The sequence below is a fragment of the Leuresthes tenuis genome, unplaced genomic scaffold (genome assembly GCF_036924035.1).
Source record: "Leuresthes tenuis unplaced genomic scaffold, fLeuTen1.0.hap1 SCAF_3, whole genome shotgun sequence".
Lineage (NCBI taxonomy): Eukaryota > Metazoa > Chordata > Actinopteri > Atheriniformes > Atherinopsidae > Leuresthes > Leuresthes tenuis.
Window position 1 is genome coordinate 37,122,318 of NW_027325357.1, and position 25,866 is coordinate 37,148,183.

Here is a 25,866-nt window from a genome sequence, read left to right on the forward strand (position 1 = left end):
TGTTAGTCATCTTCCGCCCCTGCTCTCACTGACCTTAGGGATATTCTCTTTAGTTTAGTTGTAGCTTATGCTAGTTGTAACAAAGCTGCTAGGCCTCACTACAGCTACCATGGATTGCCAGCCCATGGCAGCACCTTTGGGGTCTTTGCCTCCTGTCAGCTGTCTTTCCAATCTGTCACATGGTCTTTCCCTTGTTGTCAGCTGCCCTATTCACAGCAGTCACTAGCTAGGATAGATTTGAATTCAAAGTAAACACAAGGCACTTGTGCTCCCAAAAAAATGGACCAGACTTAGGGAATAATTCCCTAAATATAACAGTTAACCTTCTAATACTGGCTCAGTACCGAATAAAGAACCTCCTAATCCCTATATTGAGCAGTGCTGACCAACGTGTTATTGGGGTCATCAGGTGGGAACCTCCTTTCATCAGTTTGTCTAGTTGGGCCCACAACACCTCCAGGAGGCTGGACAGTGATCACTGGCATCCCAGTGTCACTCCCCTAATGCCAGCCATCACTGCTTCTCACACCACCACAACCATCTCTTCTTCCACAAGCAGCATTATTATCAGCTACCCCAGCCTCTCACCAACTGCACACCAGTCATAGGGGGGTGGGGATACAAACCCTGGTTCGGGTAGGGGTAGAAATAGAAGAGGTAAAGATAAGTAGGAATGGGATTCAAACCCTGGTTTGGGTAGGGGGTAATGAAAGTATAGAGGGTGACAGAGGTGGAGGCAGGACAAGACACACAGGCAGATTCAGCAGACAAACTAACCTAAACAGTCCTACAGTCACCAAGAATGCTAGCAAATACAAGGTCATACAGGCCAACTCACCTAAAATGGCTGCCTGGTTTCAAAAGGCTCACACGGGCCACACCCTCTACTTAAATACATCCTGGATTTATTCGTTGCTTCTCCCAAGAGTCTGTTTACCCTCAAGTAGAGTCTGGCTGTGTTTTATTTTTAAGTTTGAATGTGAAAGGGTTCTTTGAATAATGTATGACAATTTTTGTTCACAGTTTACCTGTTTTGAAGATGTCTTGAGCATGATATGATGGCAGCGCCTTCTGTTTTAAAAAGACTGAAGTTGTCATGTGACCTGTTCATTCTTATATACATAGTGTTTTTACAGTTGTAGAAGCTAACACTGTAGTCTAGAAGTGAAAATATGTTTCCAGTCTGAAGCTTTAAGCAAAAGTATGCCGTGGACACATCCTAATAAAACAGCCCCAGAGTCACTCAGCTGGTCACAACAGCTGTTCTCCCTTAGAAAATTCCTCTGATTTTGCCTTCTAATCCCAGTAGTTTTCTTTGGTTGCTCCTATTAACCAAAAATCATTCAGTGTCTTTAAGTCTCTATGGGAAAAATGTGTTTATGTATGAAATTCTAACATGCTGTTTAGTGTATGCAATAAATGGATTACAAAGAAGATAAACTTCTGAAAGAATTATGAATAGTCCACACTCATATAGCACCTTTAAACCTCGTATCGGTTCTACAAAGAGTTTTATGATGTGTTTTTCATTAACCAAACAGTCATACACCTCTTCGTATTATATATTTGCGCTCTGTATACATTATGCAATACCTTTTCTCTACAGTCACGCACCACTTTGGCATATCAGGTGTCGTAAAAATGTTCTTAATTGAGTCTGCATTAGAGAAGAATAGCTAAGTTGTCTTTCAGTGTTCTTTATTGAGCTGAGGTCATCACTAACAGAACACGTTGACCCAATATCAGTATAAAAATACATGTACAAGTTTCCCCATGTATTTGGCCAAGGCAATGGATGCACAAAATTTCCTATCACACTTGCTCCCTCTTGGTCATTCATTGACCAAATGAATATGTACATCTCAGCGTACAGCATCAATTAACTACAACTCAAAATATGTTAGCACAAGCAAGTTAAGAGGCCGCAAGTAGCTGTTTTTTCCACACACTACATAAACATTCATCCATCCATTTTCTATACCCGCTTAATCCGTCGGTCGGGTCTCAGGGGGGCTAGAGCCTATCGTAGCAGTCATCGGGCAAGAGGCGGGGTACACCCTGGAAAGGTCCACTGTATAAACATCTCTATGTTAATGAGCAAGCTGAGGAATGAAATAACTTTATCTACACAGAATGGTCATCATCTCAGTCTGATGTAAAGGCTTGAATGAGGTTGTGTGGGTTGAGAGATTAAAATGAGATACGTGTAGAGATAAAAACATAAAAACCATTAAAGTATTGGAGCTAATATAGTGATGAGCAAGAAGACAGCAAATAGTGAATGACCCCAGAGAACCGGTCCTCTGCAGGGTTCATGATATTCTCTTGTTGATCCCACCATGGTGACATTAGAACTCGTTAGCACATCACTTCCATTTGCTTCTGACTGAGTTTTAGCTCGGCAGTACCACCTCTTACCAGAGATTACCAGCACTTAACTCTCAAGTTGGAGTCTTTACCACCCCTCTCACTACTTGGTCTTCTTTAGGTGCACTGCTGAAGAGAAGTCATCTGTTGTCTCAGGAACCTTCTCGCAAGGGCTGCCACGGTACCAGATGGCCCTCACAGCAACCTTCATTGCAATGTAAGTGGTAAGCAGCACTTGGAATGGTCAGGCTAAAAAGGATGCAGCACACTGGCAGCTTAACCTGAGAGGGATGCATTAAACCTGTGAATAAATGTTTGATGGAAGCAGAGGCAGCAGAGAGCCTGCTGAAAGGGGTGTGGTTTAATGTTTGGTAGGGTTAAATGTTACCTCATGTTGTTTACGCATTCTTGCATTTCAGTGTAGTATTTCCAGTTTGTGCAACTTTTTTCTTTTACAAATTTTTCTACATTCAGGAGAATATTCTGTTAATCGTTTTCATTAAATAAAGCTGAGATTCAAGTTTTTCATATCCTTCTTCCCCATCCAGAGCTATCTATCTCCAATTTTGAATATTTGTAATAAAATACTTTTATGGGCTGTCAGTGACTCTTTTTCTGTGAACTAATATATACACTATATTGCCAAAAGTACTGGTTCATCTGACTTTACACACATATGAACTTAAATAACAAAGGGTTTAATGCGACATTGGCCCACCCTTTGCAGCTATAACAGCTTCAACTCTTCTGGGAAAGCTTTCCACAAGGTTTAGGAGTGTGTTTATTGGAAATTTTTACCATCCTTTCAAAAGCGCACTTGTGAGGTCAGACACTGATGTTGGACAGAAGGCCTGGCTTGCAGTCTCCACTCTAATTCAATTCAATTCAATTCAATTCAGTTCAGTTTTATTTATATAGTGCCAAATTACAAGAATTGTCATCTCAAGGCACTTAAATAATATAGTCCAATTCAAGCCAACTGGAATTCAATTCATCCGATAGAATCTAATATAGATTCAAAGTTAATATTTAGGCTGTCATTTTCAACATCTACATGAATATTAAAGTCACCCACTACAATGACTTTATCTGTACTCAGCACTAACTGGGATAAAAACTCTGAGAATTCAGACAGAAACTCAGAATAAAGGCCAGGTGGACGATACACAACAACAAACACAAGAGGCTTTTGTGATTTCCACTTTGGGTGGGAAAAACTAAGAATCAGAGATTCAAAAGAGCTAAAACTAATCTTGGGTCTTGATTAGTAACCCTGATCTAAAGGTAGCTGCCACTCCTCCTCCTCTGCCTGTGGTTCGAGGAACGTGAACATTTAAATAGTCAGAGGGAGTTGATTCATTAATGCTAACATGATCCTCCTGCTGCAGCCAGGTTTCTGTAAGACAAAATATATCAATATGATGATCACAGATCAAATCATTCACTAACAGAGACTTCCAAAGGAGAGATCTAATATTCAGCAATCCACATTTAATAGTTTGATGTTTTTGTTCAGTTAAAGTTTTTGTTTTAAATTTTTTTTGCACAAGAGGATTTGCTCCTTTTGTGTTTTTTGATGAGGGGGGGGGGGGGCAGAGAAATGTGTAAGACTACAACTCTGCATCCTGGTCTCAACCCTGGGTTGTCATGTTTTTGGATGACTAATAAATTCGTCCATATTTCTAGAAATGAGAGCCTCTCCTTCCAAAGTGGGATGGATGCCGTCTCTCCTCATCAGACCAGGTTTTCTCCAGAAAGATTGCCAATTATCTATGTAGCCCACGTTGTTTGCTGGACACCATCTAGACAACCAGCGATTGAATGAGGACATACGGCTAAACATGTCATCACTGGTCAGATTTTCAGAGAAAATCACTGAGTCCGACATTGTTTTGTTAAAATTACACACCCATGCAACATTAATTGCAATAATTCATCCCAAAGGTGTTCTATCAGGTTGAGGTCAGGACTCTATCTAGGCCAGTCAAGGTCTTCCACACCAAACTCAGTCATCCATGTCTTTATGGACCTTGCACTGGTGCGCATTCATGTAGGAACAGGAAGGGACCATCTCCAAACTGTTTCCACAAAGTTGGGAATGAAATTGACCAAAATCTCTTGGTATGCTGAAGCATTCAGAGTTCCTTTCACTGGAACGAAGGGGCCAAGCCCAGCTCCTGAAAAACACCATAATCCCTCCTCCACCAAACTTGGCACAATGTAGTCAGACAAGTTCCCATGGCAACCGCCAAACCCAGACTCGTCCATCAGATTGCCAGATTAAAAAGCGTGATTCATCACGTCAGAGAACACATCTCCACTGCTTTAGAGTCCAGTGGCGGCGTGCTTTACACCACTGCATCCAACGTTTTGCATTGCACTTGATGATGTAAGGCTTGGATGCAGCTGCTCAGCCATGGAAACCCATTCCATGAAGCTCTCTACGCATTGTTCTTGAGCTAATCTGAAGGCCACATGTAGTTTGGAGGTCTGTAGCTACTGACTGCAGAATGTTGGCCACCTCTGCGCACTATGTGCCTCAGCATCCACTGACCCCACTCTGTCATTTTACGTGGCCTTCCACTTTGTTATAATACCGATGACAGTTGACTGGAATATTTAGTAGCGAGGAAATTTCATGACTAGACCTGTTACACAGGTGGCATCCTATCATGGTACCACGCTGGAATTCACTGAGCTCCTGAGATTGACCCATTCTTTTACAAATGTTTGTAGAAGCAGTCTGCATGCCGAGGTGCTTGAATTTATACACCTGTGGCCACAGAAGTGATTGGAACACCTGAATTGAATTGTTTGGATGGGTGAGTCAATACTTAAGAAAGGTGGATAACAAACACAGACAGTTTCAAGAAAGATGGCTTCGGTGAAAATCTGCCTTGTATGAAAGGAGAAACTTCTGTTCTGATGGAATATAAGCGTCATTATTCGACTAAACAAGGAGAATATTATGAGAACTACAAGGGAGATGACAGGAAAACAACGAGCACAGCAGTTACAAAGAGGACTACTATCCCAGCAAGGACTTTTTTCTCAAAGCCGGTAAGGACGCTGATGCAATACTCGACAAAGCGAGAAAGCCATTCACCCAAGGGAAGTTTCTGAAGTATTGCATGTTGCAAGTTGGTGATATTCTATGTCCGAAAAGAATAGCTTGTTCAACAACGTTGCTCTGCCTGCAAACACTATGGCAGAGTGGATAAATGAATTATCAATTAAAATTTATGAACAGTTACGGGACAAAGGCTGAAGTTTCACTGCATACTTTGTGGTGCTTGATGAAAGTACTGACAAAACTGACAATGTTCAGCTAGCAATTTTCATCAGGGGTGTTGATGACAAGTTTGAGGTGACAAAAGAGTTGCTGAGTTTGTGTCCGATGCTTGGCTAAACCAGAGTGAAAGATATTTTTTAGCAGCTGTACGGTGCGATTGAGCGACTTGGTATACCGTGGAACAGACTGGTGGGCGTTACCACCGACAGGGACCGTCCATGACAGGCAGAAAAAAACGGACTGGTAGCACTGGTACAGAGAAAGTTAGAAGAGGAAAATGAAGATACAGCAGTGGCTCTGCACAGCACTATACATCAACATGCATTGTGCAGCAAATGCTTGAAATTTCAACATGTCATGTCTGTCATCCTGAAATGTGTAAATTACATCAGATCCAGAGGTTTACAACATTGCCAGTTCCAGGGAAGAAATCGAGGCATCATATGGTGATGTACTTTATTGAAGTGTGCTGGCTCAGTAGGGGAAACGTGTTGAAGAGATTTTTTTACTTAAGAGCTGAAATGAACTGAGAGCTGAGATTCATGGAAGATGGCAGACTGGATGTTCCTGAGCTGGATGATCCATGATGGATTTGGTGTTCCTTGTGCACATAACACAGGAGCTAAACTTCCTGAACCTAAACTGCAGCGTCCTGGACAGCTCATCACAACAGCCTATGAGAGTGTGAAAATCTTTCTCCACAACACTAAGACTGTGGAAAACTCAACTGTCTGCAAAAAACCTCTGTCACTTTGCTGCATGCAGATCTTTAGTGGGAGAGGGCATGTGATTCAGTGGTGATGAATAGCGATGAAGTCTCTTTTATCGAAAACCTGCAGCGAGAGTTTGAGCGATTTGCTGACTTCAAGGCACACCTTGAAGCTTTCCAGCTGTTTGCAGACTCCTTATCAGCTGATGTGGAGAGTATCCCCAATGTGTTGCAAACTGAATTTATTAACCCGCAGTGCACCAGTGAACTGAAAGCTAAATTCAGAGAGGCACAGGGAAAAGCAGATAAGACTGCAAAGTTTCTGAGAGAGCTGCCTCCATCATTCCCAGAACTGGTCAGAGTTTTCAGTTGTGTAATGTGCCTTTTCAGAAGCACATATTTGCATGAGAAACTGTTCTCTACAATGAACTTCAATAAAAGCAAACTCTGGTCAAGGCTTACAGATGCCCATCTTAAAGCTGTACTCAAGAGTTTCAACTGTAACATCCATCAGTCTCCATCAGAGTAAATTTGGCTCAGCTGTGTGAGCAGAAGTAAAAAAGTAAAAGTATCTGGCGAGAAATAAAGCACAAATAGGCACAGGGATTTTTGTTGAGTGATATGCTAAAAGAAGTTCATTAATAGTAAATATATATATATATATATATATATATATATATATATATATATTTGCAGTAACCGTTAAAACTACATATGCAAATATATGCCAATACGAGCAGAAGCCCTGTTAAGTGTGTAAGCAACAAGTAAAGTACATATGTATTCTGGTATTTCATTTGTTAGTTCAGAAAGGATTTAGAAAGGAGTGTTTACATTCACAAGGTTGACCTGGCCAAGGTCATAACATTGAGTTAAACGGAGAAAAATCCAAATTAAGAGGTTGAAAAGTAACTGTATTGAAATTGAGATGTTGGCCTCATAGAAACCCAATGGAACACTGCAAGCAGCGTTCAGTCTGGTCGCACATGTTAGATAATCCCCAGTATTAAATCATCTCCCATTTTGGGATGAATAAATGGGTCTCTATTTTGAGGTGATGCATTTCCGCTGTATATTTGTTAAACTGTCTGATTTTGGTGCCAAAGAATCATGTTGCAACTGTAGTTTTGGCTGATGTCAGTAAAGTCATTCAACAGCCTGCCTGCTGCCTCAGTACAATCAGTCTGGATATAAGTGCTGATGTTGAAATAAGAGCAACTGTCCAGAGCAGAGGGAACACAGTGAGCAAGAATCAAACGCGTAATGTTGCAAACTTTGTTCTTGCTCAAAATGGGAGAGAAGAGACCATTGCTCTCAAAAATACTTTTTTCTAAATTTTCTTTTATCAAACTTTTTCTATAACAGGTAAAACTCCACAGTCATTATTTTCAGCTTGACAAACCTAGATAATGTTTTGTATTTAGTATCTGTTGCAACTAGAATTCCTTCAGACATTTTGAAATAGATGTTCAACAAGATATTTTCTGTGACACTTCTCAGCTTTGTGTCAGATTTGTAAAATTAATGGTGCAACACACAGGGTAAGAGCTGCCTGCCACCTTACAAATCACAGTCCAATAAAGACAGTGGAGGACAAAATGTTCTTTGAACCAAATGTATACAGACTATTAGACATAACTCCCCTTAAAGAATGGCCCCCATAACACATGATCAGATTTGTATCTGGTACTTGTGGAAATTTGTAAATAATAAATTAGAAATTGTTAGCATGTATAAGTTAAATTATGCTACATCACTGACGGTAGATTTAAAGTATGACAGATTTGGATGGATGGGACTTCACATTTAAGGTTGATTCAGTGACCCATTTGATAACTAAATGCATGCACATGTGAGGATTTAAACTGAATCTGAAAATGTTGTCATCTGCTGAAAGGTTTTGGAAATGAGAGGATGGTAGGGGTTTAACATGTCCATCTTATCTTGTGGCTGTATGATTTAACTAACCATTACAATGGAGATCTTTATGAACAACTATGATGCTGGTTATCATTTCAGAAGGTCGTCCCAGATTTTCCAACTCTGGATATATGAGCGCTCATGTCAAAGCAGCTGACAGTTACACTGCATATATCTAGAGGGCCAAAAAGCTAAACGACTGCTGCAGTCAAAGCAGGAAAAAAATGCTGACTGTGTTAATGCATATATTTATAAGCCAATTGTTATCACAAGCAGAAGTACATTTGATTATTAATGATTGTATATTTTATTGAATGAATTTGTAGCAGTTTGAGGTATATAAGAAAGTTCCAGACTTATTATATGATACATGGCAGATGGACTGGATTTATGTAGTGTTTTTCTTGTCTAGCTGACCACTCAAAGTGCTTTTACACAACAAGCCACATTCACCCATTCACATAACATGGATTTGGATATCAGTTTAAAAGTACACACATTCTACGCCATTTGGGGAATTTGATATTCTGCACACTGGCCATTTTCTCACTCTTTGAAAAATTGTTTGTTCCAAATCTTTAAAAGTCAGCAGGAACAGGTTTTAGGGTAACCATTCTTTGCTTTAGGGTACATAAGCATTTCCTTCTGCTGACATATCTTATGAAGTCTTTGACTGTGAGACAGTCCAGTGTTGCACCAATGTAACCTGCATCTAAACTACATGTAAACTGCATGTCATACGCTGTAATCTGCATGTAAACTACATGTAACCTGCATGTAAACTACATGTAACCTGCATCTAAACTACATGCAACCTGCATCTAAACTACATGTAACCTGCATGTAAACTACATGTTAACTGCATGTAAACTACATGTTCACTGCATTCAATTTTTCAATTAAATTTTTTTTTATTTATATAGCGCCAGATTACAACAATTGTCATCTCAAGGCACTTAAGTAATATAGTCCAATTCAAGCCAATTGGAATTCAATTCATTGTAATCATAATCCAATTAATTCATATAGAGCCAATTCAAAAATTAATATCTTAGCAAAGGAAACGAACAGATTGCACCGAAACTTGTCTTCAGTCCAATCTCCCGTCCTGAGCGTGCCTGTGGCGACTGTGGAAAGGAACGACTCCCTTTTAACAGGAAGAAACCTCTGGCAGAACCAGACTCAGGAAGGGTGGCCATCCGCCTCGACCAGCTGGGGTTTGAGAAGACAGAAAAGAGGGGGGGAAAAACACCATAATGCCATTCAAAGGATATCTGTTGGAACAGGGAAACACAAGTTAATAACCACAATAATGTCACATGTACATAAAATCAATTGAGAAATTAAACAGGGGGAAAAAGAGAGCAAAGTCAGGAAAGGTGTGACAGATGAGGTCCCCCAGCAGTCTAAGCCTATAGCAGCTTAACTATGGGATGTTTCAGGATTATCTGAGCCATCCCTAACTATAAGCTTTATCAAAAAGGAAAGTTTTAAGCCTAATCTTAAAAGTGGAAAGGGTGTCTGCTTCCTGGACATTTACTGGCAGCTTATTCCACAAGAGAGGGGCCTGATAACTGAAGGCTCTACCTCCCATTCTACTTTTAGAAACTCTGGGAACAACAAGTAAACCTGCAGTTTGGGAGCGAAGTGCTCTGTTAGGAAAATATCTTACAATGAGATCTTTAAGATATGATGGAGCTCGGTCATTAAGAGCTTTATATGTGAGGAGAAGAATCTTAAATTCTATTCTGAATTTAACAGGGAGCCAATGAAGAGAAGCTAAAACTGGAGAAACATGATCTCTCCTGTTAGTTCACATCAGAACTCTGGCTGCAGCATTATGGATCAGCTGGAGGCTTTTCAGAGAATATGTGGTTCAGCCCAATAATAAGGAATTACAATAGTCCAATCTTGAAGTAACAAATGCATGAACTAGTTTCTCTGCATCACCCTGAGACAGGATGTTCCTGATTTGAGCAATATTACGAAGGTGAAAGAAGGCAGTCCTAGAAACCAGTTTTATATCTGCGTCAAATGATAAATTCTGGTCAAAAATAGAACTGTAGAACTAGAAGCCAAGGAAATACCATCTAGAGTAACTATATAACTAGACAATTTCTCCCTGAAGCACTCAGGTCCAAAGAGAACAACTTCAGTTTTGTCTGAATGTAAAGGCAGACAGTTCTGAGTCATCCAGGTCTTTATGCCTTTATGACAGGCTTGTAGTCTGACCAGCCTATTGGTTTCATCTGGTTTCATAGACAGGTACAGCTGAGTACCATCAGCATAACAATGGAAATTTATGCCATGCTGTCTAATAATGTTACCTAATGGAAGCATGTACAAAGTAAAAAGAATTGGTCCAAGCACAGTACCCTGAGGAACTCCATGACTTACTCAATGTGTGAGGAAGATTCTTCATTTACAAGAACAAACTGGAATCTATCAGATAAATATGACTTAAACCAGCCTAATGCAGTTCCTTTAATCCCAATAACATGTTCAAGTCTCTGTAACAGAATGCTGTGATCGATCGTATCATATGTGTCAGTTACCAGAGAGGGATTTACGAAAACTGGAGAAACATGATATCTGCTGTTAGTTCTCATCAGAACTCTGGCTGCAGCATTCTGGATCAGCTGGAGGCTTTTCAGAAAATATGTGGGACAGCCCAATAATAAGGAATTACAGTAGTCCAATCTTGAAGTAACAAATGCATGAACTAGTTTCTCTGCATCACCCTGAGACAGGATGTTCCTGATTTTAGCAATAAAATCTACATGTCACCTGGTGTAACCTGCATCTAAACTACATGTTAACTGCATGTAAACTACATGTTAACTGCATGTCACCTGGTGGAACCTGCATCTAAACTACATGTTAACTGCATATAAACTACATGTTAACTGCATGTTACCTGGTGGAACCTGCATCTAAACTACATGTTAACTGCATGTAAACTACATGTTAACTGCATGTAAACTACATGTTAACTACATGTCACCTGGTGGAACCTGCATGTAAACTACATGTTAACTGCATGTCACCTGGTGGAACCTGCATGTAAACTACATGTTAACTGCATGTAAACTACATGTTAACTGCATGTCACCTGGTGGAACCTGCATCTAAACTACATGTAACCTGCATGTAAACTACATGTTAACTGCATGTCACCTGGTGGAACCTGCATGTAAACTACATATTAACTGAATGTCACCTGGTGGAACCTGCATCTAAACGACATGTTTACTGCATGTAAACTACATGTTAACTGCATGTCACCTGGTGGAACCTGCATGTAAACTGCATGTCACCTGCATCTAAACTACATGTTAACTGCATGTCACCTGGTGGAACCTGCATCTAAACTACATGTTAACTACATGTTACCTGGTGGAACCTGCATCTAAACTACATGTTAACTACATGTCACCTGGTGGAACCTGCATCTAAACTACATGTTAACCACATGTAACCTGGTGGAACCTGCATCTAAACTACATGTTAACTACATGTTACCTGGTGGAACCTGTATCTAAACTACATGTTAACTACATGTCACCTGGTGGAACCTCCATCTAAACTACATGTTAACTACATGTCACCTGGTGGAACCTGCATCTAAACTACATGTTAACTGCAGGTCACCTGGTGGAACCTGCATCTAAACTACATGTTAACTGCAGGTCACCTGGTGGAACCTGCAACTAAACTACATGTTAACTGCAGGTCACCCAGTGGAACCTGCAACTAAACTACATGTTAACTACATGTCACCTGGTGGAACCTGCATCTAAACTACATGTTAACTGCATGTCACCTGGTTGAACCTCCATCTAAACTACATGTTAACTACATGTCACCTGGTGGAACCTGCATCTACACTACATGTTAACTGCAGGTCACCTGGTGGAACCTGCATCTAAACTACATGTTAACTACATGTCACCTGGTGGAACCTGCATCTAAACTACATGTTAACTACATGTCACCTGGTGGAACCTGCATCTAAACTACATTTTAACTACATGTCACCTGGTGGAACCTGCATCTAAACTACATATTAACTGCATGTCACCTGGTGGAACCTGCATCTAAACTACATGTTAACCACATGTAACCTGGTGGAACCTGCATCTAAACTACATGTTAACTACATGTTACCTGGTGGAACCTGTATCTAAACTACATGTTAACTACATGTCACCTGGTGGAACCTCCATCTAAACTACATGTTAACTACATGTCACCTGGTGGAACCTGCATCTAAACTACATGTTAACCACATGTAACCTGGTGGAACCTGCATCTAAACTACATGTTAACTACATGTTACCTGGTGGAACCTGTATCTAAACTACATGTTAACTACATGTCACCTGGTGGAACCTCCATCTAAACTACATGTTAACTACATGTCACCTGGTGGAACCTGCATCTAAACTACATGTTAACTGCAGGTCACCTGGTGGAACCTGCATCTAAACTACATGTTAACTGCAGGTCACCTGGTGGAACCTGCAACTAAACTACATGTTAACTGCAGGTCACCCAGTGGAACCTGCAACTAAACTACATGTTAACTACATGTCACCTGGTGGAACCTGCATCTAAACTACATGTTAACTGCATGTCACCTGGTTGAACCTCCATCTAAACTACATGTTAACTACATGTCACCTGGTGGAACCTGCATCTACACTACATGTTAACTGCAGGTCACCTGGTGGAACCTGCATCTAAACTACATGTTAACTATATGTCACCTGGTGGAACCTGCATCTAAACTACATGTTAACTACATGTCACCTGGTGGAACCTGCATCTAAACTACATTTTAACTACATGTCACCTGGTGGAACCTGCATCTAAACTACATATTAACTGCATGTCACCTGATGGAACCTGCATGTAAACTACATGTTAACTGCATGTCACCTGGTGGAACCTGCATCTAAACTACATGTAAACTACATGTTAACTGCATGTCACCTGGTGGAACCTGCATGTAAACTACATATTAACTGAATGTCACCTGGTGGAACCTGCATCTAAACGACATGTTTACTGCATGTAAACTACATGTTAACTGCATGTCACCTGGTGGAACCTGCATGTAAACTGCATGTCACCTGCATCTAAACTACATGTTAACTGCATGTCACCTGGTGGAACCTGCATCTAAACTACATGTTAACTACATGTTACCTGGTGGAACCTGCATCTAAACTACATGTTAACTACATGTCACCTGGTGGAACCTGCATCTAAACTACATGTTAACCACATGTAACCTGGTGGAACCTGCATCTAAACTACATGTTAACTACATGTTACCTGGTGGAACCTGTATCTAAACTACATGTTAACTACATGTCACCTGGTGGAACCTGCATCTAAACTACATGTTAACTGCAGGTCACCTGGTGGAACCTGCATCTAAACTACATGTTAACTGCAGGTCACCTGGTGGAACCTGCAACTAAACTACATGTTAACTGCAGGTCACCTGGTGGAACCTGCAACTAAACTACATGTTAACTACATGTCACCTGGTGGAACCTGCATCTAAACTACATGTTAACTGCATGTCACCTGGTTGAACCTCCATCTAAACTACATGTTAACTACATGTCACCTGGTGGAACCTGCATCTACACTACATGTTAACTGCAGGTCACCTGGTGGAACCTGCATCTAAACTACATGTTAACTACATGTCACCTGGTGGAACCTGCATCTAAACTACATGTTAACTACATGTCACCTGGTGGAACCTGCATCTAAACTACATTTTAACTGCAGGTCACCTGGTGGAACCTGCATCTAAACTACATGTTAACTACATGTCACCTGGTGGAACCTGCATCTAAACTACATGTTAACTGCAGGTCAGTTTAATCTATGATGCCAGTTGTTTAAGAAAAAGCAGCTACCACTCTGTGTAACTGGAACCAAGAGCCATTGTTGAAAGAAAATAAAAGGTTGTTACCAAATATGAATCATAGAAACTATCAAGAGCAACTGAAGACAGACGTGACCATACTAGTCTGAAGCTGTGTGTGTGTGTGTGTGTGTGTGCATGCGTGCGTGCGTGTGTGTCTGTGTGTGTGTGTGTTTTGACTCGGAAGGCACACCCTGTACTTGGTCTTAGTCAGGGTGTCAGCAGAGGGTGGAGAAAAACATAATGTGTGTGTTCAGCTGGCCCTGAGGCTTGATTTCTTTGCACACAAATGATGATCAACATCGCTAGCACACACAGCAGTTACCACACAATCTGACAAATCACTGCCTGCAGGGCATGTATTGTGTCTGGAGAATGAGTTTTTCTGTGTGACAGTGAATTCCCTCCCTCTTTCTTCCTTTTATGAGAAATAAAAACACAAAGCAATGTTTTGTTCATGCAGTTTGCGGATCGCAGGTCAACAATTCTACGTTCTGACTGAACATTCAAAGAGAATATGACACGGTTAGGCTTTGCCGAGACATGCTTGTTGGAAATTCTAGCATTTAAGGAATTTCACCACTTCAGTATGCAGAGAAGAACCCTGGACAGAACATGAATGGATTTGTCCTGTGTTACATATTAATGCTACAAAGTGAACAGTATCAGTCAAATGTTTGTACACAATGCACAAATGGTACAGGAGTCATTAATGGATATTCTATGAGGAGTAAATTATACAGTGTGGTGACACATGTCACCCACTTCCACATTACTGGAGAAACAGAAGACCCACTGTCTGAATAAAAAGACTTAATTCAATTAACTTTGTTTGTGATTTCTCTCGAACAATGTTTTTAAATCATGGTTACTAGTATTATTCATTTGGACTTTCAAATATTGTATGATAATAGCAAACACCTTGCTTTCAAAATTAGGCATTAAGTCAGTTCTTTTAGTTTAGGGATGATACGAAGAGGCAACTTGGAAATGTTTAAATTTTAAGGTTAATGTAATTTATATACACAGTTAAGTTCTTTTTATACCACATGACGAATAGTAAGAGTAATAAAATAAGTCATACTTTTTAAAGCTCCAGGGTTTAATCAAGTTGTTTAATGTATGTAAACGTATGGCTTACAGTCATATTTTTCTAGAAAGTTGTGAGATATGTAGTCAGATTGATTGTACATTTGGAAATAGCATAAAGCACAAAGCATAGAGGAGAATGTCAGTAGAACTTATTAGAAAGTATTGGCCAAATTCAAATGTTGACACGATGATGGAGCTTGAAGTCCAAGGTTTTAGTATTTAGGATTTACCCTCAGGAACATTAATATCCAGAAAAAGTTTATCAAAGAGGTCCTGTAATTCTAAACAAACAAATCTACTAATAATGACGGCTTTCTTTTTGGAGTAACAATGTTTTCTAATGCCTGGGTTGGTCTTGTTTAGCTTCATGACACCTTGGTTTTTTTTCATCTGCCTGCATGTCTGAGTGTGTGTGTGTTGATTCATGAGTGAAGGGTGTGGTGGTGAAGGGTGTGACTCTGACACACTCTGTCTCACCCTGTCCAGGTGAGACAGAGTGGGTCTATAAAGCTCCAGCCTTGTAGCAGCACATATTCATTAAAGCGAACAAAAGAGCTGACAGAACACAGGGAGCCAGGTGAGATTCAGATTTAAAAGCACTCTCAGCTGCTTGGGATTCTGTTTGTGGTTGCTCACAGCTGCTTTCTTGTCTCTTCCAGACATTTCATAAAAGGAACACAACATGAGAATATTTTTACTCCTAGCAGGTAAGATTTCCTTCATTTTCTTTTCATTGTTTGTAGTAACATTCTAAATTCATAAAGTCGTAATTTCCTAGTTAAAGAAGATATGCCACACCAGATGTTTCTGTTCCTTAAACTGATAGCATATTTTAAATCTTTCACAACACTGCAGCAGCGCTCCATCTCTTTGATGCCACATGGTTACGTAGCTATTAATGCAGGAAGGATTTCTGCCTATCCTTATGATGTCTTCTGCTGTGGCAAGAAAATGAATTAGGGAAAAAAGTGAATACTTGGATTCTTACAGCTTGTAAGAGTCAGTCTTCAATTAAATAACAAAACTACAAAAAGTTCCCAATTACTGTTCTGTTGACAAATTAATCAACTAATTGACTATTTACTTCTCCTTTAAATTACTGTACAATATTGTATCCAGGCCATTGTGGTGTGTGAAATTCAACCACAGTCTTAGACGATGACCAACCAGGCTTTCCTGACTCAATAGCAACTAACAGGACTGTGAACATTTCTCTCAATGAAGCTGAACACTTTCCAAAACACTATATGATGTCAGATTTGCAGTATTTAAGAAGAAAAAGGGGTTCTTTCAGGCTTCAGGCTTGAACTGCAAGTTACTGAGCATTGTAAGGGTAGTGCTGATCCCCCCGATCTATCTACTACAAAATAATACATTTCGATTACATGATTATTTAAAACTTAAATTTCTGTACTTTAAAAAAAATCAAGATTTCCAAAAATTCTGAACAGGACTGTATGTAATAATCCATGCATACAAACTACGAAAAAAAAGGATTGATCATCCGAACTGATAGAATGGCTTTACCGTCTCATTCCCTGTCCTAGTTCATCAGAACTATTTGCTCTGTCAGCAACTTCCCAAATCAGGTTTCAATACCCAGGGTACCCCTATGGCATGATTTTGGGCCTTCCAGCTTTTCGAAGTTGGTGACATAGCTGTCATAGAACTCATCCCTAAACCAGTGAAGAAAATGTATGCAAAACTTTCCAAGATCATATTTTTATGACTAAACGCGATGATTTCCTAACCCTAAGTAAGTACCTGAAATACTTATTGAAATACTTATAGAGTGAATGAATGTCAAGATTGAAGTGAAAAACAGCAGTTCCAAAGTTATATTTAAACATAAATCTCATATCTAATAGTCCTGTAACCCTCTCTTCCGACCATGCTACTTGTTATTACTGCACTGTGCACTGTGGAATGACATTTGCAGTGATTCATACATTTATGATGGATATTGTAGAAACCGATACACAAAGTCATGTATGTTACTGGTACAGAAGTCATTAATGGATTTTGCTGTTTGTGAGTAAATGAGAAAGTAGACACTCTTTCAACTCTAAAATTGAACCAGGACACATTATCCTTACCAGTTCTTACCTGGTCTTAAATTAGGTAAATCCAACCACACAACAACATGACATATTATACTGTTTCATTATGTATTGAACAAAACTGAGCTACAACACAGAAGCAGTGTGTGAAAAACTAAGTGAACCCCTGATCCAGCAGCTTGCAGCAGCAGCTTCAGCAGCAGTGACCTGCAGTAATGGTTTCCTGTGGGACGTTATCAGTCTCTCTCATGGTTGTGGAGGAATCTCGGCCCACTCTTCTCTCCAGCGTTGCTTCAGCTCATTGAGGTTTGCAGCATTGGTTTCTGCACAGCTCTCTTAAGGTCCCACCACAGCATTTCAGTCAGGCTGAGGTCTGGACTCTGACTGGACCATTGCAACACCTTGATTATTTTCTTTTTCACACATTCTGCTGTAGATCTGCTGCTCTGTTAGGGATCATTGTCCTGTTGATGAGCCAGTTTCAGCCCAGCTTTAGCTGTGGGACAGATGGCCTCACATTTGACTCTAGAATACTTTGGTATCCAGCTTGACAGCTGGTTTGAGGTGTTTGTGTTGATATGCTGTGTTTGGTTTCCTCCAAACGTGCTGCTGTGCATTATGACCAAACATCTCCACTTTGCTCTGGTCTGTCCAAAGGAGTTTGTAGTTTCTCTGAGCATTGCACGGTCTGGCCTTGGGGTGAACTTTAACCTTTAACATGCTAACTGAGGCCTGTAGAGTCTGAGATGTAGCTCTGGGCTTTTTCACCTTGGGGTGAACTTGCTGGGACTTCCACTCCTGGGAAGATTGACAGCTGTCCTGAATGTTTTCCACTTGTGAATAATCTTTCTCTCTGTAGAATGATGGGCTCCAGATAGTTTGGAAATGGCCTTATAACCCTTCCCAGATTGATGTTGCTTCTCCATTGCTGATGTCTTTCCTCCTTGGCATCATGTTAACACACACCTGAATGCTGCCGAGCATCAAACTGACAGAACTTCTGCTTTTATAGAGGAGCTCACACTGACTGATGATTGTTTGCTACTTACCCAGTAAGCAGTAAAGGAGGGCTTAGTTTTTCCCACACTGCTAATGTATTTTAGCTTAGAATTTATTAAACAAATAATGGCATAGTATGATATGTCATGTGCTGTTCATCTGAGGTTGTATGTACTGCATTTTAAGTTCTGGTATGGACAAGCTGATTTTTCTTTTTTGTCCTGATATGTCAAACTTTAAATTGGGTATAATTTCCTTTGTACATGGCTGTACCATCAGTTAATTATGAGTAATCAATAAACCTGACGTGCATTTCATTGGCATTTGAGAGAAAATTGGAGCAGTGAAAACATGCAAAACTGCTTTGATATGACTAGCGCTAATGAAGCAAGGCTTTGTCACTCTCTTTTCTCTTAAAACATTACCGCCCACCCAATGACATGGGTCCCAGGAGACCTAATCCAAGTCCCAGTCCAGCCATTTAGAATGAATCATGTAACAAATGTGCTGTTTTTACAGCAACAAAAGGAAAGGTATCAACCTATCAGCATTCACATAATTAAGTTTACTGACACTCTAGCATTGAACTATGTTTATGTTTAGGTTACGTATTTAGCAGACGCTTTTATCCAAAGCGACTTACAAATCAAGATATAACAAGCTATATAAAAGCTAACAATAAACTACATAGAAGAAACCCACTAGTCTGACTCTGTCAGAGGTGACAGAGTAGAGATAGGGTGCAGGCATAGAAGGAAGTGCAGAAAGATAAAGTGCAAAGATAGAGGGGGTAGGGAAGTACAAGGTAAGTGCTGGGATAGGAGATGCTCTCTGAAGAGCTGGGTTTTCAAGAGTTTCTTGAAGATAGACAGGGACGCCCCTGTTCTGGTAGCGCTCGGTAGGTCATTCCACCATCGTGGGACGACACATGAACAGAGTTTGGATTGTCTTAGGCGTGGTGTAGGAGCTGCTAGAAGACAATCCTGGGACGAACAGAGGGACCGAGTTGTGACATAAGCCTTTGCAAGAGCATTCAAGTAGATGGGAGCCGTTCCATTAAGCACTTTGTAGCTAACATCAGTGACTTGAATTTGACGCAGGCGGCTAAGGGCAGCCAGTGGAGTTCAATGAACAGAGGGGTGGCGTGTGTTCTTTTAGGCTGATCGAAGACCAGACGCGCCGCCGCGTTCTGGACCATCTGCAAAGGTTTCACAGCACAGGCTGGGAGACCAGTTAGGAGAGCGTTGCAGTAGTCAAGGCGGGAGATGACCATGGCCTGCACCAGGAGTTGGGGGGCATGTTGGGTTAGGTATGGTCTGATCTTTCTTATGTTTAGTAATGCAAAGAGGTATGAACGAGCAACCGAGGTAACGTGATCTTTGAAGGTTAGTTGGTCATCAATCATGACACCCAAGTTTCTAGCAACCTTTGATGGAGCAAGAGATAGGGATTCAGTTTGGATGCAGATGCTGTGGTGTATGGTTGGTTTGGCTGGGAAGACAAGCAGTTCAGTTTTTGGGAGGTTAAGTTGGAGATGATGGGCTTTCATCCATGTTGATATGTCAGAGAGACAGTCTGAGATTCGTGCTGAGACCGTGTGGTCATCAGGTGGGAATGACAGATAGAGCTGGGTATCATCAGCATAACATTGGTATGAGACTAGCATGAACTAGCATGAAGCCATGATTACAAAGGGAGTTTCCTTAGCCTCCTAAATCACACACAAGTAAAACAATGACTAAAAGTGCAGGCTCAGTGCAGCCCAGTACATTTCTCCACTGTGTCACAGACATGTATATATACAGATGGAACAGAATAGAAAATACTTAATTCATCCCCCGTGGGGGAAATTCAAATTGTCATGTAGCTCATTTAAAACATTTACAATGATTGTACATTAGAACAATGATAATAATAGCGATAAATAAATAAATTTGAGAAAAACATGTCAGCAGTCGCTATTAAAAAGCCTTATGTCTGTGGGGTCAAAGGACCTCCTGAACCTCTCAGTCCTGCAGCCTCTCACTGCAGCTGCTTGTCTGACCTGCCAGGATGCTGTGGAGAGGATGTTTATTGTTCTCCATCATGGAATTGCTCTTCAGGTTGCATTATATATATTAGGATTTATTTATATATATATATACATGTAGGCGGCACGGTGGTGTGGTGGTTAGCACCGTCACCTCACAGCAAGAGGGTTCCAGGTTCAATCCCTACCTGGGCCTTTCTGTGTGGAGTATGCATGTTCTCCCCGTGTATGCGTGGGTTCTCTCCGGGTACTCCGGCTTCCTCCCACCATCCAAAAACATGCATGTCAGGTTAATTGGTGACTCCAAATTGTCCGTAGGAGTGAGTGTGAGCGTGCATGGTTGTTTGTCTCTGTGTGGCCCTGTGATGGACTGGCGACCTATCCAGGGTGTACCCTGCCTTTCGCCCAATGACTGCTGGGATAGGCTCCAGCCCACCCGCTAACGGACTGTCGGTATAGAAAATGGATGGATGGATATATACATGTATATAAATGTAGATGTCACGTTGGTTGCTGGTTCGTACATGAATAGCGCAATTGATCAGAACTCTAAGGAAGACTGAATGGGGGAAAGATGTCTTTTGAAAGCAGATGGCAGGATGATAGGAGTACAAGTATAATTTGACATGTTCACACAGCAACTCTGTGTTGATTGGCTGTCAGTAATAAGTATGCCTACTATGCTGCTATACATTACTGTACATTGTTGTAGTACTACATCTCTCTGAGCTATAATAAATACCATGCTAAACTTAAATTCCATGCTATTTTCACTTTGTCAAAACAAATTTCATGTCAACGCTTTTACCACTTTTTCTACTTTTACTTTATTACTTATGCATGTACGTCAAAAGACAGCTGTTTGATTTCTATTTGCTAATGCATTATAATTCTTCTAAATACTTAGTCCTTGGTTGTGCTATGGGATGTATTTTTCATTGTCACATAATTAATGAGCTGTGTGTTTTGACCTGGAGCACAAATTAAAATGATGCAAAGATAGAAGAAGATATTTTCACATAAAGAAATAAGGAAAGGCTCATTTGATCTTCATTCATTTCAGCAGCATTACTTTATGAAGGGACACTACTCAAAATATTTACCAGGGAAACTAAATCAGATCTATTCTTGACAAATTACAGGTTTTACACCTCTCTATTTTATTTTTGACCACATGTGTATTTCACCTAAAAACCTAACCTTGAGACCCTCTTTTGAGTATCTGTCAGTGAATATTGCTATTCTTAACAAAATAACGAACTATAAAAGCTTAAGACTGAAGACCAAACTTTTTGTACTTGGATATAAAAACCAAATTGGCTGTTAAATGTAAATCCTATAGTACATTTATTCCTGTGAAAAGGCAACTCCCCGTTCACTTGTGTTAGTTTAATGGACTATCTTGCCACAGCCACGATAGTGGACATGTTGACATGTAGAGGCAGCGACTTGAAGCATTCAGTTCAGCATATGTCCGGCACACTTGCACAAACATTTTCATGTAGGTATTTTTGTCCAGGGTCGGAATTTTGTAATATGTCAAATGTCAATGATAAATGTCACTGTTGATTGTGAACTGATGACGACCTGTTATGACACTGCATTCCTGATTGCACTGCCTTCTTCTTGACAGCAATATCAGCAGTATCGCAAGCTCAGAATGACTGCTCTCTCGGGGCATGTTACCCACCAGTCAATGACCTGCTACTGGGCAGAGCTCACCAGCTCCAAGCCTCCTCCACCTGTGGCCTTACAGGCTCTGAGGTCTACTGCACTCCATACCAACAGGTATGTCTTTTGAGGGTTAATTAATGTCATCAAGCTTCAGAGACATCTTTTGTACACACTGTTTTGCGCTCATTAGTATCAACCTCAATCTATTCAGACAATTTCTTTGAGGCATACTTCTATGGTGAGAAACACTAAGTACTTTTCAAAATAAAAGCTGTAGTTTTGAGTTAGATAGAGGGAGAAAAATCCAAATTAGGAGGTTGAAAAGTAACTGTATTGAAATTGAGATGTTGGCCTCATAGAAACCCAATGGAACACTGCAAGCAGCGTTCAGTCTGGTCGCACATGTTAGATAATCCCCAGTATTAAATCATCTCCCATTTTGGGATGAATAAATGGGTCTCTATTTTGAGGTGATGCATTTCCGCTGTATATTTGTTAAACTGTCTGATTTTGGTGCCAAAGAATCATGTTGCAACTGTAGTTTTGGCTGATGTCAGTAAAGTCATTCAACAGCCTGCCTGCTGCCTCAGCACAATCAGTCTGGATATAAGTGCTGATTTTGAAATAAGAGCAACTGTCCAGAGCAGAGGGAACACAGTGAGCAAGAATCAAACGCGTAATGTTGCAAACTTTGTTCTTGCTCAAAATGGGAGAGAAGAGACCATTGCTCTCAAAAATACTTTTTTCTAAATTTTCTTTTATCAAACTTTTTCTATAACAGGTAAAACTCCACAGTCATTATTTTCAGCTTGACAAACCTAGATAATGTTTTGTATTTAGTATCTGTTGCAACTAGAATTCCTTCAGACATTTTGAAATAGATGTTCAACAAGATATTTTCTGTGACACTTCTCAGCTTTGTGTCAGATTTGTAAAATTAATGGTGCAACACACAGGGTAAGAGCTGCCTGCCACCTTACAAATCACAGTCCAATAAAGACAGTGGAGGACAAAATGTTCTTTGAACCAAATGTATACAGACTATTAGACATAACTCCCCTTAAAGAATGGCCCCCATAACACATGATCAGATTTGTATCTGGTACTTGTGGAAATTTGTAAATAATAAATTAGAAATTGTTAGCATGTATAAGTTAAATTATGCTACATCACTGACGGTAGATTTAAAGTATGACAGATTTGGATGGATGGGACTTCACATTTAAGGTTGATTCAGTGACCCATTTGATAACTAAATGCATGCACATGTGAGGATTTAAACTGAATCTGAAAATGTTGTCATCTGCTGAAAGGTTTTGGAAATGAGAGGATGGTAGGGGTTTAACATGTCCATCTTATCTTGTGGCTGTATGATTTAACTAACCATTACAATGGAGATCTTTATGAACAACTATGATGCTGGTTATCATTTCAGAAGGTCGTCCCAGATTTTCCAACTCTGGATATATGAGCGCTCATGTCAAAGCAGCTGACAGTTACACTGCATATATCTAGAGGGCCAAAAAGCTAAACGACTGCTGCAGTCAAAGCAGGAAAAAAATGCTGACTGTGTTAATGCATATATTTATAAGCCAATTGTTATCACAAGCAGAAGTACATTTGATTATTAATGATTGTATATTTTATTGAATGAATTTGTAGCAGTTTGAGGTATATAAGAAAGTTCCAGACTTATTATATCAGATACATGGCAGATGGACTGGATTTATATAGTGTTTTTCTTGTCTAGCTGACCACTCAAAGTGCTTTTACACAACAAGCCACGTTCACCCATTCACATAACATGGATTTGGATATCAGTTTAAAAGTACACACATTCTACGCCATTTGGGGAATTTGATATGCTGTACACTGGCCATTTTCACACTCTTTGAAAAATTGTTTGTTCCAAATCTTTAAAAGTCAGCAGGAACAGGTTTTAGGGTAACCATTCTCTGCTTTAGGGTACATAAGCATTTCCTTCTGCTGACATATCTTATGAAGTCTTTGACTGTGAGACAGTCCAGTGTTGCACCAATGTCTTTTTTCGTTACTTAATTTTTCTAATAGAGTTGATTGATTGGGAGGCAGTGTTTTTACATAGGTTGTATTTTTTTCGTTTCAAGTTGCCATAATGATACACCCTGGTAGAAAAGCGAACCAACCTCATGACTCCAAAGACAACCTGACAACCCAGAGTTAAAGTTGAAATTACCTCACTAAGCTACAAATTGGGCTTTGTACGGGCACCTGATGTGTGCAGGTATGTGTCTAATAAAGGCATATCCTATATTATATTTAGGTCAGAAGAAAAACAAGAGTGATTAATTACCACTCCCAGGCTTCCATAAAATTCTAGATTTGATCAATTATCAATTACCGTAGGTTTTGCGATAAATTCTGAATGTGTTATTTCAACATACTGAAAATGAGCTGGTGTCAAGGTTATAATGCCTTGCAAAAGCGAATGTCTACAGTCTTTGTGGCAAAACAAATAGGACCCATCACAAAGACGTCAATTTTGTTAGATGGAGGAAGTTTTGAGATATCTAAATTGTAACGGAAGAAAAACAGTCATGAATGGTGTTAAGGTTATTGGATTAGTTTAAACGGAGAAGCAAAGATGTGTGTTATTAGGATAATAACATTAAGAGACACTGATTAAGGAGATGGCCCAAAGGTAAAAACAGGTTAGGTCCAAGGATGAACTCTCATAGGACTCCACATATGAGACCAGCAGACAAAGACACAAAATTATGATAATGAATGTTGAAACACCTCTCAGAGAGGTATGATAAAACAAATAACAGCTGAGATTCCTGCTCAGTTCATTGGTATGTCAGACAGGTGTGATGAATGGTGTGAAACGCTGCAGATAAATGAGACAAAGCATTCTTCTTTATCTGCACGCATAAGGGTGTTGGTTGTCACCATTAGTAGTATCAGTGCTTTGTTTTTGATTGAAGTAAGATGGAAACTGATCAAAAATACTCAGACCCTCCAGCTGTGGATTGTCATTTTTTTCAGGAACTTTTTAAATGAACAAGACTTGGTTAAATGAACGGACACTGGCTATCAATTGTCAGAATTGAATTGTCAGGTACATAGCCAGAGAAGAGGAGGCGGGGAGAGTGACTGGCACAACCTCTCTGATGTCAGAACGGGCTAAGAAGCATTGGTGAAGTGCAACTCCATGCATAGATTTAGACAGAGGCCTCCAGATCTAGTTACCAAAGAAATTCAATTGTTATTAGCAGATGTGGAAGGTAATACAGACAGAAACTTGGGGTTAAGCATGTTCATGTTGGACCAGCATTTAGCTCACTGGCAGGCCCGCATTAAAGCACCATGGGCCCTGGGGCTAACCACTTTCTCAAAGCCCTCCACGCCAACGCCACCGGGAATACATACTTATAAAACATAAAATAATGCTTCAAGAATCACTGCAGTATAACTTTAATTGTAACAAAACATACTTTTAATGTCAAAGAAATTTACATAGCTCCACATATCTCTGTACAGAAATTGAATTAATATACTAATACGACACTATGAGCGCTTTGTTAAGTTATTTTAATATACACAGAGCCCTGCGCGACTGTTTTCTTCATCCCGCTGAATTTCTGACCATTACCGCCCGCACCCACAAAACTTTGAGAATTTATGCCGCACAATAATAGAAATGCATTGATTTTGTGTCTTCTCCCGTCCCGCAGGAGAAAACATGTCATTTTATAGGCTATTAATAAAGAGATTCATGGACAACTGAGAAACTTC

The 25,866-nt window shown here is 40.1% G+C and overlaps 1 protein-coding gene across 1 annotated transcript in view; it reads left to right on the plus strand.

Annotated features, from left to right (window-relative positions):
- Positions 1-15,812: 15,812 nt before the first annotated feature.
- lamb3 (laminin subunit beta 3) overlaps positions 15,813-25,866 on the plus strand; it is a 36,925-nt gene continuing 26,871 nt past the window's right edge. The window contains exons 1-3 of the mRNA XM_072382958.1: positions 15,813-15,904; positions 15,987-16,034; positions 22,049-22,203. Of these exons, the coding sequence (XP_072239059.1) occupies positions 16,010-16,034; positions 22,049-22,203 (180 nt within the window). The 5' untranslated portion in view covers positions 15,813-15,904; positions 15,987-16,009. The remainder of the gene's footprint in view (positions 15,905-15,986; positions 16,035-22,048; positions 22,204-25,866) is intronic.